Source organism: Apodemus sylvaticus, chromosome 6, assembly GCF_947179515.1.
Source record: "Apodemus sylvaticus chromosome 6, mApoSyl1.1, whole genome shotgun sequence".
NCBI classification, from domain to species: Eukaryota; Metazoa; Chordata; class Mammalia; order Rodentia; family Muridae; genus Apodemus; species Apodemus sylvaticus.
The window spans coordinates 21,566,129-21,581,101 of NC_067477.1; the positions used below are offsets into that span (position 1 = coordinate 21,566,129).

A 14,973-nucleotide genomic window follows, 5' to 3' on the forward strand; every position below is an offset into this window, starting at 1 on the left:
ACACAGCTCTCTCATCTCAGCCGCACAAGTCCTTCCTTCCTCTCCCGGGAGGCTTACCTGGTGTGAAGTGGGCCCTCACTGCACACGCTTGAGCAAAGGCTCTGCTGTGATGGGGAGAGCCCTAAGGCAGGGTCCAGTGGGACCCAAATTTTAGTCTACTCTGGGCTTGTTCTCTTGATTTCTATAGGAATCCATAAGGCTGTTCCGATTTGAAATATGGATTTTTTTTTTTTGCCATTGCTCAGCAATTTAAGAATGAATGGACAGTGCTCTCAAAGAGCACCCGCACCCACATTGGGTGGCTAACAGCTACCTGTAAGTGCAGCTCCAGGTCCCACTGCCCAGCTCCCCCACACATGGCTACACACAGGCACACATACACATGATTGAATAAGACTTTAAAAGAGTACATTCCTCATATCTCCTCATGTTGGTTGGACTCTTTGTGCATGGATGAGACCTGCCACCAACTTATGGTTGTTGATGACATCACTACAGAAGTTGGTCCCCAAGCTCCCCTTTGGCTTCTTGTGACGGTGCATGTGTTCATACGGGATTCCCTAAGCACTGTCACCCTGTCTTGCTTCCTGGGCGGGCATTAGGCAGACAGCTGCACAGAGAGCAGCGAGGAGCATCACATAACTTTAGGGGTGGGGAATGGGGAGGGGGAGGGGGCATTTCTTGGGATCACTTGAAATGTCTTCGGGGGCCATCCCTCTTGAGTTCCGTGAGCTCCCCCTGATGGGTGTGTGTGCTTGTCTGAGCAGGAGCACTGGGGGGCCATCATCTGCCCCGATCCTCCCCCACTCACTCCCTTGCTTCCATTCGGAAGGAAGTGGACTCCCTTAGAAGCTGGAGTCCTGTTCTGCTATGTGGCTCCAAAAGGGGGCGCTTGGTTTGCCTTTCCCATGGCGCTGGCTTTTCTGGAGGCCCCTTCCCTACAGAGCGGCCCCTGCTCCGGTCAGCTCACAGGTATTTGTCTGTCTTTCTGTCCATAGGGTTCAGGCTGGTGCTTGGTTCTGTTCTGTCGGAGGGGGGTTCCTGGTGACTTGGTAACCTCAGACAGCCCTTAAAATTGCCTTATCCTAGAGCACAGCTTGGCCTAATTAGGGAACCCTGTGCTGCCATGCTTGTTCAGACTGGCTGGTTTCGGGCCCTGGGGACCCTGGATTAATTGAAACGAGGCGGAACAGATGGATTGAGTCTATCAGCAGCGCCTGGCAGCCTCTTCACACCACAGCACTTCATTACCCACCGATTGTACCAGGGCTCCTGCCCCAGTCAGCAGGGGCTGTGTTAGGACCGGAGGCCCCTGTGCAGATGGAATTACAAGCTCCTTGTCCCCCGGGTCATGTTTTGAGCAGGTGTCACGGATAAATCACTGTTTTATGTTTCTTCGCTGCAGTTAAATCGGGAAAACGTGGTCCTGGCGGTAACAGTCTCCAAAAGCTCTGTGGCTCATGATTTTGGGGTCATCCCTACTGCCCTTTCAGGAGTGGCAGTGTGGGAGGCATGCTGGCCTGGGTTGAAGAGGCAGTCTGGCAGTGTCGTGTCTTAGTGAAGGTATGAAGCAGGCCTCAGCTGCAGGAGATGCGCTGGTGTGGGCCATGGCGAGATTGTGTGGTGCTGGACAAGCTCGTTCAGTCAGTCCTGCCCCTCGCACGCTCACCCTGGTTCCCACAGACTGTGTGCTGGTGACCCCTGCCCTTGCTTCCTCATAGGAATGATGGGAGGAAAAGTGGATAGGGACCTCTCTGTGGCTAGTAAGAACTGCGAAGTGATAGGTAGGGCATGGGAGCCCTGCTGGAGGGCAGCTTCTGTTTTGCACAGTGTTGTTGAAATGCATTCTGGGAACCCTCTTGGCCAAATCCAGGCGAGAGATTTTGAGATGTAGCATGTGTGAGAATGCAAATCGGTGACTCTAGTGTCAGGCCTCCACAGTGCAGAATGACCCATGTTATCCTCCCAACTTCAGGCTCTCTGTGGGGCTCCGTTTATGCCACGCCCTGCAGTACCTACAGAGGTCTCACCCCACGGTTCCCTGGTGGCGTTTGTAGACCGGTCAGGCCGTTCCTGAAGGCCATCACCACTGTAGTTTGGAAATTGAGGAATAATCCTTGTTTTGCTTCATTTGCCCTGGAGATGATCACATTTGGGACTCTGCAGTTGATAAAGCACAGTATGTTCAAGCCAGCATCCCAGATTCACTGCGGAGTGTAGCTCTTTACATTCAGTATTCCATTTATAGATGTTCTCATGGAAAATTATAAAACATTATCAACTGTTTCTTTTTTTCCGTCCCACTTTGAAATAGTTCATCTTTTGCTAACAACTACAAGCCATGAATCTTAAGGATACAGTGAGAGATTGGGCCAGGTCTGAAGGCATGGGTGATAGATAACACGGTACAGGGAAGCAGTTGGGTTTTCAGGGTTTGGTTCCTCATCAGAATGGGAGAGAGAGACACCTGCATAAAAAAGGCTTTGTAGGAAGCTTTAATGCAAACGTTCAGGAATATTTTCTGACTAAATTTTCCCAACTGTCACTTTTAGAGGCTTTTTGATGCCTCACTGGGGAGCTGATTGACAAGTCAAATGTACCATGTAAGTGGCGAATGAAGAATTGGAAATTGAGACAAAGAGGGGGGGGGGGACCAGGCCTGTGGTCGCTGGTGTCCTGTCTCAGCGGAGGTTTGGGAGCTGAGAGGGCTCTGGCAGGTGTTGCTAGGTGTGCACGGAAGGGCATTTCAGTGGAGAGAACAGATTGTGCATCCTCTACTGCATGCGCAGTGTAGCCTGGAACAGCTTTCTCAGTCTACTTCACCTGTCAGACTCCTAAGCATCCTTCCAGTCCAGGCCATAAGCCCCTGCCACTGGGAAACCCTTGACAGCACTTGTGCCGTGCTGTGGCTGTCTGTCTACTTGTCATTGTCAGCCACAGCAAGACCTGCAGTGTGTGTTGTGTGAGTGTCTCAACCCAGAGCAGACCTGAAGGGTGTGCAGGCAGCTCACTCGAAACTGATGCCATTTGTGGTCCTGCCTGCCTTTTAGTCTCCACCGACTGAGGGTGTGGGTAGGTCACCAGGAACGTTCTTTGTGGCTTTGTTCTGCCTCTGCGGAAAGCTCCCGTGTCGCTGCATGGACTGTCCCCATCTCCTTGGCAACCGAGAGCATCACTTTTCCTCCTGCTGCCTGTGCAGAGTGTTTAATTTTGGGGGAGCTTTCTTCTCAATTCAGAATTAACATCCGCGATGCCAACTCTTAGAGAGAGTGAGTTCTGAACCTATGCCCTTGGCTTCAACAGCTCTTAGTTTTCTTTCCGGACAAATTGTCAGCCTGTAATACTGAGTTTCAGTGTGCTGGAGAAGTGGCTGAGCCGTTACGAGCACTGGCTCTCTTCAGGGGACCCCAAGTTCTTTGTGAGCATTCATACATGGGATCTGACAGTGTCTTTTGGACACCGCAGGTACCAGGCGTGCATATGATGCACATATATACATTACATGCAGGCAGATTTTAAAAAATTTACATTTAAAAAAATTTAAGTTTCACTCAGGGTGGTGGAGGGCTGTTCTTTCCATTTTTTTATGAAATGATGGTTCTTTTGTTTGGCTGACTTGGGCGACAGGGTCTCGCTACTCAGTCTTGGTTGGCCTGGAGCTTGCTATGCAGACTCTACAAATTTCCCTGAGGACGGTGAAGAGAGCACTGCTTCCCATATTTACCTCTGTTTTAGAAGTGTGCTTAAATGTTCAGGAAAACATGTTGTGATCCTTATCGCTTCGAGCATTCTGTATTCGGGTCTCTCTTAAGGTCCCCACTTCCCGTTAACCGCTAATCCAGCAGTGTCTACTCGTTAGCTATCCAGTCAGCTTGCTCAGGTTCTGTTCTTAAGTCTTTGAGGCTGGCCTGAGACTCAGGGCAGTCTCCTGCCTCAGATTCCTAAGGATTGGGATGATAGACCTAAGATCCATGCCTGGTATGTTCTTAGAACTCTCACAGTGACTACTGAAAACCACAGACCTTGAAACTGGCTTCCTCAAACCCACTGCCAGTCAGGGTCAAAATTCAGGGAGGGTATTGCTTGTAGTGCAGGCAGCGATGCTGTCCTGAAGCCCATCAAAGCTGGGGTGGCAGACGCCCCTCGAGCGTTTTGGCTGTTCCCCTTGGTCTTTGATTACAATTGATGATATCCTATATTTTGGATTTGAGGGCCAGATTGGGACGACAGGAAGGGATACCTTTTTATTTTTACCATACAGAGAGCACTTTCCATCTGGTTCCTCCCTGTGGCTCAGTCTGCCCCTGCAGGATGCAGACACACCCTCCACTGACCCAGATTTGGGGGATTGTTTGTAGCAGTTAACTGCCAGTAGGTCATACCAGAATTGGATTTAGTCCACTTTCATTTATGAAAAGGGAAATTTGGGATTTCCACAGTATCTTATGTGAGGTAGTGACAACAGAACTAAAGTGTGGTGGGGTGGCGAGGGGAGGGTAGAAAATCTTACCCACCTCACGGGTAGTGAGGGGTTCTCTCTGGGCGGACAGTTTTCAAGCCTAAGGCTGTGTCTCGGCTTGCCCCTCACCCTGTATCACGATGCAGCTGTGGTATCTGGGGGTGGTTTGGTCTGGGGGACTGGAGAACACAGCACTGGGCCGCCCTCCAGCAGCAGCCAGCCTGGGTGGGACCAGGTGTCCAAAGCAGACTGTGGCAGCCACTTCACAGTGGCTTTCTGTTCTGAGCGCCAGGCAGAGGGCCCCTTGTCAGCACCCTGCTCACGTCCCCACTAGGCTGAGGGCCTGGCCTAGAGGGAGGGACATCACTGTGGGAGCCTGGACACATTTGCTAGACTTTTGTTGGGGGAGGTCAGAGGTGTGAGGGAACTCAGGGGCCACCAGGCGCCTTGTCACCTTTGTGGGTATCCTGTAGCCATCCACAGCCATCAGGGATACGGCCAGTGCATCAAGGGTTATAAGTTACTATTGTAGTTCATTTGGATTGAAAAAGCAGGTATTCATTTAAGTGCATTTGGAACAACTAGGGAATTGAAATTGACTTGTTCAGTTGTAAATTTTATGAACATATACAAGTTTTTCCAAATTGCATGCCAATTGCAGAGCGATCTAAGTGTTAAGTACACTCTGGATTTCAAAGATCTTTGAAAAATAATATAACATAACCCAATAATAATTTTTATCTCAGGTCTTTTTAAATGATTATATTTAGATACACTGGGTTAAAAGTATTATGAAAATACTTTCACTTTTATTTATCTTTTTAAAGCTAGCTTCTGGAAAATTTGGAATTACTATGTGTCTCAAGTTACATGTTCCCATGTAACTTTGAGCCTGCTCTTACAGAAAAGCGATGGACGGTCCTTCAGGGGAACTGGTTGATGACCCTTGAGCATTTTCTCCATTGACTTGGTTTTTAGGAGACACCTGGTGTTTTTAAGAGGAACCACTTTTTAAAAGCCTGTTTATAAAATATTGTTTTTTTTTATTATTGGTTCTTTGAGACAGTGTCTTGCTGTGTAGCCCAGGCTGATCTGAAACTCTTGACAGTCTTCATACCTAGCTCTTGTGAGTGCTGAAATAGGGGTGCCCGCCCCTGCCAAAAAACATTTTTTTCATTGCGTAATAACGCTTTTCTTAAGGGAAATTAGGAAGTACTGATTAGCTGAGGCAACACCCCAGTTTTGAAAGACGTTTTCCTAACAGCGTTTTTTTTTTTTAAAGATTTATTTATTTCCAGTATATAAGTATACTGTCACTGTCTTCAGACACACCAGAAGAGGGCATCATATCCCCATTACAGATGGTTGTGATCCACCATGGGGTTGCTGGGATTTGAACTCAGGACCCTTGGAAGAGCAGTCAGTGCTCTTAACTGTTGAGCCATCTCTCCAGCCCCCAACAGCACTTTCTAATGATATTTTGCTTAGTGTTAGCGTGAAGCTTCCTGGAGACTTTACAGATTACCTTTACTGATACTTACCTTGTAAGTATCGCTTCCTATACTTATCTCTGTTTGAGAAGAGTGCTTGAGGGTTCAGAGGCCTGGACAAGGTGGCAGGAAAGCCACCGGGGCGCAGAAGGGGATGCAGATGGTTATTGAGGATGGTCTTGTGCCCCCAGGGTAGTCTAACACTGGGGCCCACCCAGGCTGGGCGCTGCCTAACAGGATGGGCGTGCTGGCCAGAGAACCCCGTTTCCAGATGTCCTGTTTGCACATGTGCTGGGAGAGCTCTGTGTGTTGCCAGCTGAGAGTCGTGTTTGAGATGACAGCCGTGGTTGACAAGGTCACGCGTGTGAGCCCAGGTACTAGACAGACCCCACTGTCAAGTGTCCCATGTCATGGTTTTGAGGTGCTCAGCTGTGAGACTAGCCCAGTGGGTAGTCTTCTCTCTCGAATGCCTGTGGGAAGCCTGCTGGACACGGCCAGTGCCTTCCCTTCCTGTAGCAGAGAAATTCCACTCAGGCTGCATCTTTGGGCAAACCCTTTCAGAGGCAGGTGGCTTCACTGCTGTGCTACCCAGTCCTTTCCTTCTCTTCCGTAAGCTGGATTTAAGTCAGAGTGTCTCATTGACTGGCCAGAGATCTTTGGAGATCTCTTGTTATTGCCCCCTGCCCCTGTTGCCACTTCCACACACATGCATGCATGTATGCTTACACACACACACACTCACACATGGATTTTTTTCCTTCTGATTTATGAGAAGCAGTTTTAAGCTGGAAGACAGGCTCTGCCCAGCTCAGGGGCCAGAATAGAACTGAAAGACCCACAGATCCTAGGCCGTGACTGATAGCCATGTCTGCAGCCTTTGGAGGACTCCTGTGAGAGTCAGGAGGCAGCTGTCCCCAAGGCCACCTGACTGGGTTGAGTAGCTGGATGTATTCTTCTCCTAGCAACGTAAAAAAATCTCCTCTATCAAAATATGCCCCAAAGCCTCATGTTATGCTCAGCTCCGCAGTCTCTGCTACTGCTCGTGCCATCCCCATTTCTTATTTCCTATTCTGTTTTAACTGCACCAGCTCTATGAACACAAAACAATTCAGAGGAGCTTTGAAAAACAAGTTTAATTCAGCATGCCATTTGTCTCCTCCCCTCACTTCTGCGAATGCAGCCATCGTTTCTGTGACACAGGACAGAGTGATGGCGCTCTGTTGAATGGTTTAGCTGATCGTCAGGCCCTTTACCGTTGTTGTGTAGTGTCTGCACACTTCTCCGGTGACGTAGCTGTTATTTACCCAGTGGCCCGTCACCTTTCTCCTGCTCTTAACGGTGTCTTTCTCTGTCTCCGTAGGAAGTTCTCCAGCAGCTGATCGTAATGAATTTGCCCAATGTTTTGATGATTGGCAAAGACCCACTGTCTGGTGAGTGCAAGAGCCCCACCCCCACCTCCTGCAGCGCCTGGGCAGTGCCATCAGTGTGGACAGCTGTTAGCCACCGCTCTGGCTACCAGCTTGGAGGCAGCGTGGGGAAACACGTGGTGGTTTTGGTACAATTTTAGAGAGTGGTTTATCATCCTGAGGCTATAAGCCATGGGACAGAGAAGATCTGCTTTGTCCCTTCAGAGAGGGCTGGTCTGACTTTGGGAGTGGAAGTTGTCATGGGCTTTGCAGACACTCCTCTGTAAACATGGTATCAGATTCCATTGTGATACGTGTGTGCCTAGATTGGGAAGTAAGCACCTTTAGGGAGCCAGAGTCTCTCCTCAGGGATCCTGTGATGTTTGTGTGTGTTCCATGAGTGGTCCCCACGTGGTCTCATGTCCCCTCACCAGGCTTAGAGCACCTGGCCTGCAAGGGTTCCCAGACACTGCGCAAGTCTGTAAAATGGCAAGTCCTCCCTGCCACCTTCTGGGTGTCACAGGTAATTCCCAAGTGACCCAGGTGGTGTGCGGCCGCCCTTACATACTGTCATACTGCGGCTTGTAGCGTGTACTCCGGTCCTAGGGTGAGAGCTCCTTGTGCAGGCCCCGTGTTCATTCTTCCTTTGGAACCTCAGAGTAGGTGAGGTGCTAAGACAGGCAAGGGCCTGTCTGTGAATGTAGCTGGAATTCTTGGGGCTAGCTGTTAGTGGGCCTGGCCATTGGCCCCAAGTGTTCCTTATTGGCACTTGACCGTAGGTCTCCAGGAGCAGATGTAGCATTTGGAGGGCTCAGAGCAGTCTGTACATAGCTGTCCTCCTTGGCCACAAGCAGGACCCTGGCCTGTGTGCTGTTCTGGTTGATGGAGCCACAGGCCTGGCTTCTGACCCCTCCCAAGGAGACCCCAATGCCCTTGCATCTTTTTTCATCCTGGCAGGCTGCCCCTTGGCTGGAGCCTTGCAGAAGGAGCTCAGCCCAAACCTGTTCCCCAGCAGTTGCTGTTCAGATGGTCACTATTTGGATCCAGTGAGCCTGGAGCCCTAGAGAAGTCCCCAGTGTATATTAGGGCGGGGAGGTTATAGAGGAGAATCCATAATGGAGGTCATCCCCTCATGCGTCCCTGTGCAGAGGGCATAGTTCATTTTACCCAGGCAAGAGGAGAGTGGTAGTATTTGGGCAGGGATTTCATGAACTCTTAGCAGAGAAGGCAAGTCATGCGTGCTTTCTGTCACAGAATTAATACTTGAGATGATCACTTCTCACAGGGGAATGGCCTAATTTAGATCATGTTGTTGGGATGCTACCACTCGAAATTCAGTTGCTTTGGGACCTTGAAGCATATGTTAGAGCAAAACTGCCCATGTTAGGACCACAGAGCAGAGGTGATGGTATGCCTCAGTGAACAAAATCTAGACCTCCCATTAGGTCCCACCTGTTAAATCTCTTAATTGTCTACTTTGGAACCAGGCCTTCAACCCATGGGCCTTTGGGGGACATTCTCCATTCAGACCGTGGAGGTAAAGAGGGGTGTGGGAGGTGGGAGGAGCTCAGGGGTGGAGATGTGCAGGACCCAGCCCCAGTGGGAGGGACGCCTCCCTCACACAGCCCGCATGGAGCAGCCCTGCACAGCGGACTGGGGTACCAAGGTGGGAGTGCTCGTTCTACGGGCCACCTCCTGCAACCGTGCAGGGCCAGGTTCTGCCCGTCACCCTCGACCTTGTCGATATCTAGGTTGCTCCCCTCAGAACTGCCTGCCTGCCTGCAGTCCTACAGCAGGATGGGTGGGGCGGGGTGGGCGGGAGTCTCCTTGAGCCTGCAGAGCCGTTCTTGTGCCCATTTTCCAACCTGCCCACGTCCTTATCTCATTATCCAGGCCTGTATTTGTTCTAATCCTGTTCCTTTGTTTGTTTGTTTGTTTGTTTGTTTGTTTGTTTGTTTATTCATTTATTTATTGTGTGTGTGTGTGTGTGTGTGTGTGTGTGTGTGTGTGTGTGTGTGTGTAAGTGATGGCAGCTCTTAGCCGGTGGTTCTCTTTTCCATTATGTTGGGGGAGGGGTCAGTCTCAAGTTGTTAGACTTGGTGACAGCAGGCACTTTGACCAACCAGCATCTTGCTGACTATAAATTGGAAAAACGTTTAGTTCTTTGAATGAGGAGAGAGAGGATGTAAGCGCTGATGGTTGATATCTGCTAACTTGATTTGATTGGGACCCACGTGTGTCTCTGAGGACGTTTCAGATCGAGTTTGGGACTGAATACAAAGAGGAAAAGGAAGAAGCCAGCCAGTACTACCATTTCTCTCTTTGCTTCCCGACTGCAGATACAGCACGAGTGGCCACCTCACTGTTTCCACACCTTCCTACCATGACGAGGGAGGCATAGTCCTTCAAACCATAGGCCTGCACGTTACCACACCTTCCTACCATGACAAGCCATATCCCTTCAAACCAGGAGCCTGCATACATCCTTTGTCAAGTTGCTTTCTCCAGATACTTTGTCACAGCACTGAGAAAAATAGCTAATACAGTCAGTTTGTAAAATCCCCACTCTTACCAGGATTTTGATCATTCTGCTATCTCCTGTCTGATTCTTGAGAACAGTACCTCAGAAAAGCACCTTGATGTTCTGAGTCTGAGGGACACATTAGCTTCCCTGCTGCTTGCTAGTTCACAAATGTGTTCCTTTTGCTAGACTGCAGTGCTGATTTGGTGGCCTGGACACCAGAAGGACATGCCATGCCTCCTAGGAACAGACGGAGCCTGGTTCCTAGCACGCTCTCGGGCCAGTGCAGCAGTCTGGGGCCAGCCCTGCGGAGGGCCAGCAGGGCCTGCTTGGAAACCAGGCTTTGTTTAGTAAACTTCCTGGAGTGGCTGGAGAGAGCGGCAGCTACCAGCACCATGGCCGCTAGCAGTTCTGCCCTCTGCGCCTGCGACCCACCGAGTCGGAGGAAGAGAAGGAAGGAGGAGATGTTATTTGTCAAAGGTCTTTGTCTTCCCCATTGGTGTCTAGGACTGGGCTTCCCCACCTGGTGCTGGGAGGTCCTGCTGCATGGCCCTCACCTCTCCTGGGCAAACTGTGTTCCTCTCTCTTGTTTGCTTGGTGAATTTTGTCAAGTTTGCAGCACAGGCTGGTAGAGACAGGTTAGGGTAGTGCGGGTATCCTGAGGGCTTGTGGGGTTTTTTTTTTTTTTTTTCCTTCTTTTCTTTTTTTTGGATTTGTTTTTTTTTTTCAAGACAGGGTTTCTCTGTGTAGCCCTGGCTGTCCTGGAACTCACTCTGTAGACCAGGCTGGCCTTGAACTCAGAGATCCGCCTGCCTCTACCTCCCAGGGTGCTGGGATTACAGGCATGAGCCACCACCGCCCGGCTGGCTTGTGGTTTCAAATTGGGGACAGCCGTCTTCTGTCCTTTGTGGTGGTGCCAGGGCACATAGAGGCATAGGACAGACTTGATATGAAAGACAGAGAGACACTAGGATGGACGGGGCAGCTGGTCAGGTGCACTAGGGGTATCCCTGTACATTTCATACAGAAGTGTGGCTGTGTCCCTGCCAAAGTGTATAGTTGAAGATGTTTGTTGAAAGACTAAATAAACAGTAGGGGATTGATTGGTCACTTGTGTGCCTGGTGGGTGTCATGTGTGATCACATTCTGAGGGTGAGAAAGCTGACAGACCCCCGCCCCAGAATGTGAGGCTGCTTCCTACCGCTTGAGTGGGGCATGGATGGTGGAGGTTGTCCCGTGCTCCCACGCATGAGTAATTTTGTGCATGATTCCATGGTAGTGCCATGGAAGGCAATCTATCTAAATAATATAAATAATAATAAACCGCTGCCTTTGGCTTAGACAGAGCTTCCGGGAAAGCCACAGGGCTAGGCCTCTTGGTGAGCCTCTAGATGTACATGGGGGAGTATTGATAGCGTGTTCAATCTGCTGTTTTTACAAATGGGACGATCCTGTAACCCTGCTTATGAAATGACTGGCTTTTAAATACAAAACCAGGGAAAGCCGTGTTAGCGGGCCACCCTAGCATGTAAACCCAGAGGAGAGCGGAATGTGGAATACTAAGAAAGACATCTGTCTGTGGAAACCAAAACTGCTATCTTAGAGATCTCCTACAGCAGTTAGCGTCAGTCAGTCAGCAAACATAGAGGAGCACTTGCACAGTGAGTGCTGGGGTGCCAGAGAGGGGGTAGCTGGAAGAAGCCTGCTGCTCAGGAACAGATAGCTCTCTGACTCAGCTCCCTCCCCCCCCTCCTCCCCCTCCTCTTCTCCCTCCTCCTCCTTTGTAAGATGGAGATGATGACGTTCTTCTTTCAGGACTGTTTTGGGGTTACACACATGGTAGCCATAGCACTTGATTCTGAAGTACAGAGGCAGTGCCCTTTGGTACAGAGGCAGCATATCTCTGCAGGCTCAGGCCAGTACTCGCTCTGTGTGCTGTGACACTGTCAGGCTGACAGTGCCCACCCAAACCTCCCCATCCCGCAAGCCTGGGAATTGCAGGTCCTCAGCCTGCTGAGTTAGCAAGACAGGGTTGTGCTGCCCCGCTGTTCTCTGACCCTGTCTCCAGACCCCCACTGCTGCCTTCCTGCCTTCCTCTAGGCTGAGGGTACAGCCAGGGCAGGAGGGGCTCCTTTAGGAAAGGGTGTCTCCCTGCTCCGTAGCACACGAGGGGTCAGCTCTAAGCATTTCAGTGGCTTCAGCCAGAGGGAACCAGGGAGGGAGCCCGAGGACACCCAAGGAGTCCGAGCATTGTACAAGGCCAGTTCTGTGTGGTGTGCTGGTGTGCGCTGGTACCAGTACCAGTCTGTAGACTCTGCTCAGGACTCTGAGGTGTGATTCCTTACTGTCTGCATGGGCTTTGGGGACAGTCCAGAGTTTTTCATGAGACCTAGCCTAGCTCCACGATATAACTGCCCACCCCTTTCCATCCCACACCCCGCCCTGTGTGGAATGGACGCTGTCTCCCGCCCCGGAGCTGGGTGCTGTATGCAGCTTTCAGTTTTGTGTGTTCCTTGGCCCGCTCACCTGCTGCTTTCCATGACCGCAAAGAACTGGGTGACTCTGTCAGGCCGCAGGCGGGCTGAAAACAGGCTAGTAGGGCTTCCTTAGACTCCACCACTGACTCGGGCTGTCTGGGGCTCCAAGACAAAGTGAGTGTTTTGCCTTCACTACCTGGAGTTGCTTGTGAGGCATCTGGCCTAGAAAATATCATTGTTTCGTCCCCAGCACCCTCTCTCTGAAAACCAGCTCCGGGAAGCTTAACCACAAAGCATATGAGAAATGCTTTCTTACCCTGTGCTTTGCACATGCTGTTTGCTGTGCCAGGAAGCCTTGCTTGGCACTGCAAACTCGGTCCTTTTTCTAGGTAGAGTGTGTGTGTGTGTGTGTGTGTGTATGTAAGATGTTTTGCCTGTGTGTATGTCTGTGTACCACATGTGTGCAGTGCACTGTAGGCCAGAAGCGTGTCAGATCCCCTGGGACTGGAGTTACAGACAGTAGTGAGCTGCCATGTGGGTGCTGGGGACCAAACCTGGGTCCTATGGAAGAGCAGCCAGTGCTCATAACCACTGAGCCACCTCTCCAGTCTGTCAGCTTTTTTAAGTGTTGGGCATGTTCACTTATGCCCCACATCTGTCTGCATTTAGAGTGCTTGTTCACCTTCATACTTCCGGGGTGTAGTAGGTGCTTGACAGGGACTTGGTTGTACTCTGGTCCTGACTGAGTGACCCAGCTTTGCATACCTGCCACCTGCTGCCTGCTGCAGAGACCCGGGAGACCCCTGTGGTGTTCCCTGAAACTAGTCAAACCTATATCCTGGGGGACTTAGGAAAACAGCTTCTTTCTTTAGTAGTGAAATCTTGGGAGAAATAGGCGTCCCCTTTCCACAAAAAACAGGGTGGTGTGGACTTGGGTCTCTCCCTCTGGGCTCCCTTGAGGTGGAGCCTGCCCAGAGGCAGGCCTGCTTGACTCTAAGGGGTTTATTTACATTGTTTCTTTTATGAAATTCTTTTTCTAAGTTTGATTCTCTATTTTTTAGCCTTTGCTAATTATAAAAAGAAGAATAGTTGGGCGGTGGTGGCTGTAATCCCAGCACTCTGGGAGGCAGAGGCAGGCGGATTTCTGAGTTCCAGGACAGCCAGGGCCACACAGAGAAAACCTGTCTCAAAAAACCAAATCCAAAAAACCAAAAAAAAAAAAAAAAGAAGAAGAATATTTTTCGAACAGTGCTTTACAGAGATAACATTTCATAGTTTTGTCCTATTTTTTTTTTTTTTTTTTTTTTTTTTTTTGCCATTTGAATGCATTCATCATTTTTATTATGGCCAGATTATTCAATCCTATAAGGTATAATGAAAGAAATATAATTTTAATATTAAAAGTTAAGTAATATTTTAATATCAAAATGTGAGAGTACTGAAGGCAATTAAATAGACTGGGAAGCATATGCTATGTGTCTTACAAATTAGAATTTGTAGATAAATAATGTTGGTTTAACTGTAAGGCAATTCACAGAGGTGTGTCTGATAAAAATCACCATATCACCATCGCTGGCAAGAATTTCTCACAGATTGAGGTCTTTTTGTCCTAAATTTCTATGTTACACTTTTATTAATTTGTTGTGTCTGTGTGTGCATGCACGTGATGAACGGGTCACTACATGAGTGTGGAGGCGTGAGGTAAGGAGTCAGTCCTTCAAAGTGCGTGGGTCCCAGGGGTCAAAATTAGGTCGTCAGACAGGTGGCAGTGTTTTGTCTTGTTTTGAAACAGATCTTTTTGTGTATCCCAAGCTGGACTTGAACTCATGATCCTCCTGCCTCAGTCTCCCTGGTGCTGATATAGCTATGTGCCACTGCATTCAGCTCTTGTTTAGCCCTCTCTTACTTCCAATGACTTCTTGGGTGCATAAATGACTCAGATGGTGCTGGCGGGGTGCCCCTGTTCTTACCTTGACCTCACTGGGTTTTGTTGTTTAGTTTTAATTATTTTTTATGTATGTGGATGGATTGCCTACATATATATGTCTGTGCATCGCCTATGTGCTTAGTGTCTGTGGATGCCAGAGGTGTTGAGTCCCCTGGAACTGGAGCTGCACACAGTTGCCGATGAGGGCTGGGAAGCAAGCCTGGGTCCCGTGGAAGCGCAGCAGTGCTCTTGGCTGCTGAGCCGTCGCTCCAGCCCCTTCCGTGCAGTTTTGAGCCCTCACATCTGTGCAGGTTCTAAAGCCCTTGCTGTCCAAGTACTTGTTTGCCTTCTTACTGCTAGCTAGCATCGAGCCTGCCCAGCACTCAGTGACACTTTACGTTTTTAATTGGCAGACAGTTGCACACTGAATGCACTGTGACGTGTGTACTGACCAACCTTCAGGTTCTCCAGCACTGATGCCTAGTGAGAACACACAAGCCCTCAGTACAAGCTCTTTGGCATGAACGGTATCATACTGTGAGCTGTAACTGCCCTCCCTCCGTGTGGTAGGGCACAGTGCTTACCCCCCTCCCCCAAGCCCCCATCTGAGGGGGACTGTCCCCCAAGCCCATCTCTCCTTATTATTTTAGTCTCCTAATGGATTACTGGAATTGTCTCAGTTATTCTGAAAGA

At 49.7% G+C, this 14,973-nt stretch overlaps 1 protein-coding gene across 2 annotated transcripts in view; it reads left to right on the forward strand.

The window, feature by feature from the left end:
* Ccdc88c (coiled-coil domain containing 88C) overlaps positions 1-14,973 on the forward strand; it is a 115,934-nt gene that overhangs the window by 39,292 nt on the left and 61,669 nt on the right. For both annotated transcript variants that reach the window (XM_052185243.1, XM_052185242.1), the window contains exon 4: positions 7,310-7,379. In XM_052185243.1, the coding sequence (XP_052041203.1) occupies positions 7,310-7,379 (70 nt within the window). The remainder of the gene's footprint in view (positions 1-7,309; positions 7,380-14,973) is intronic.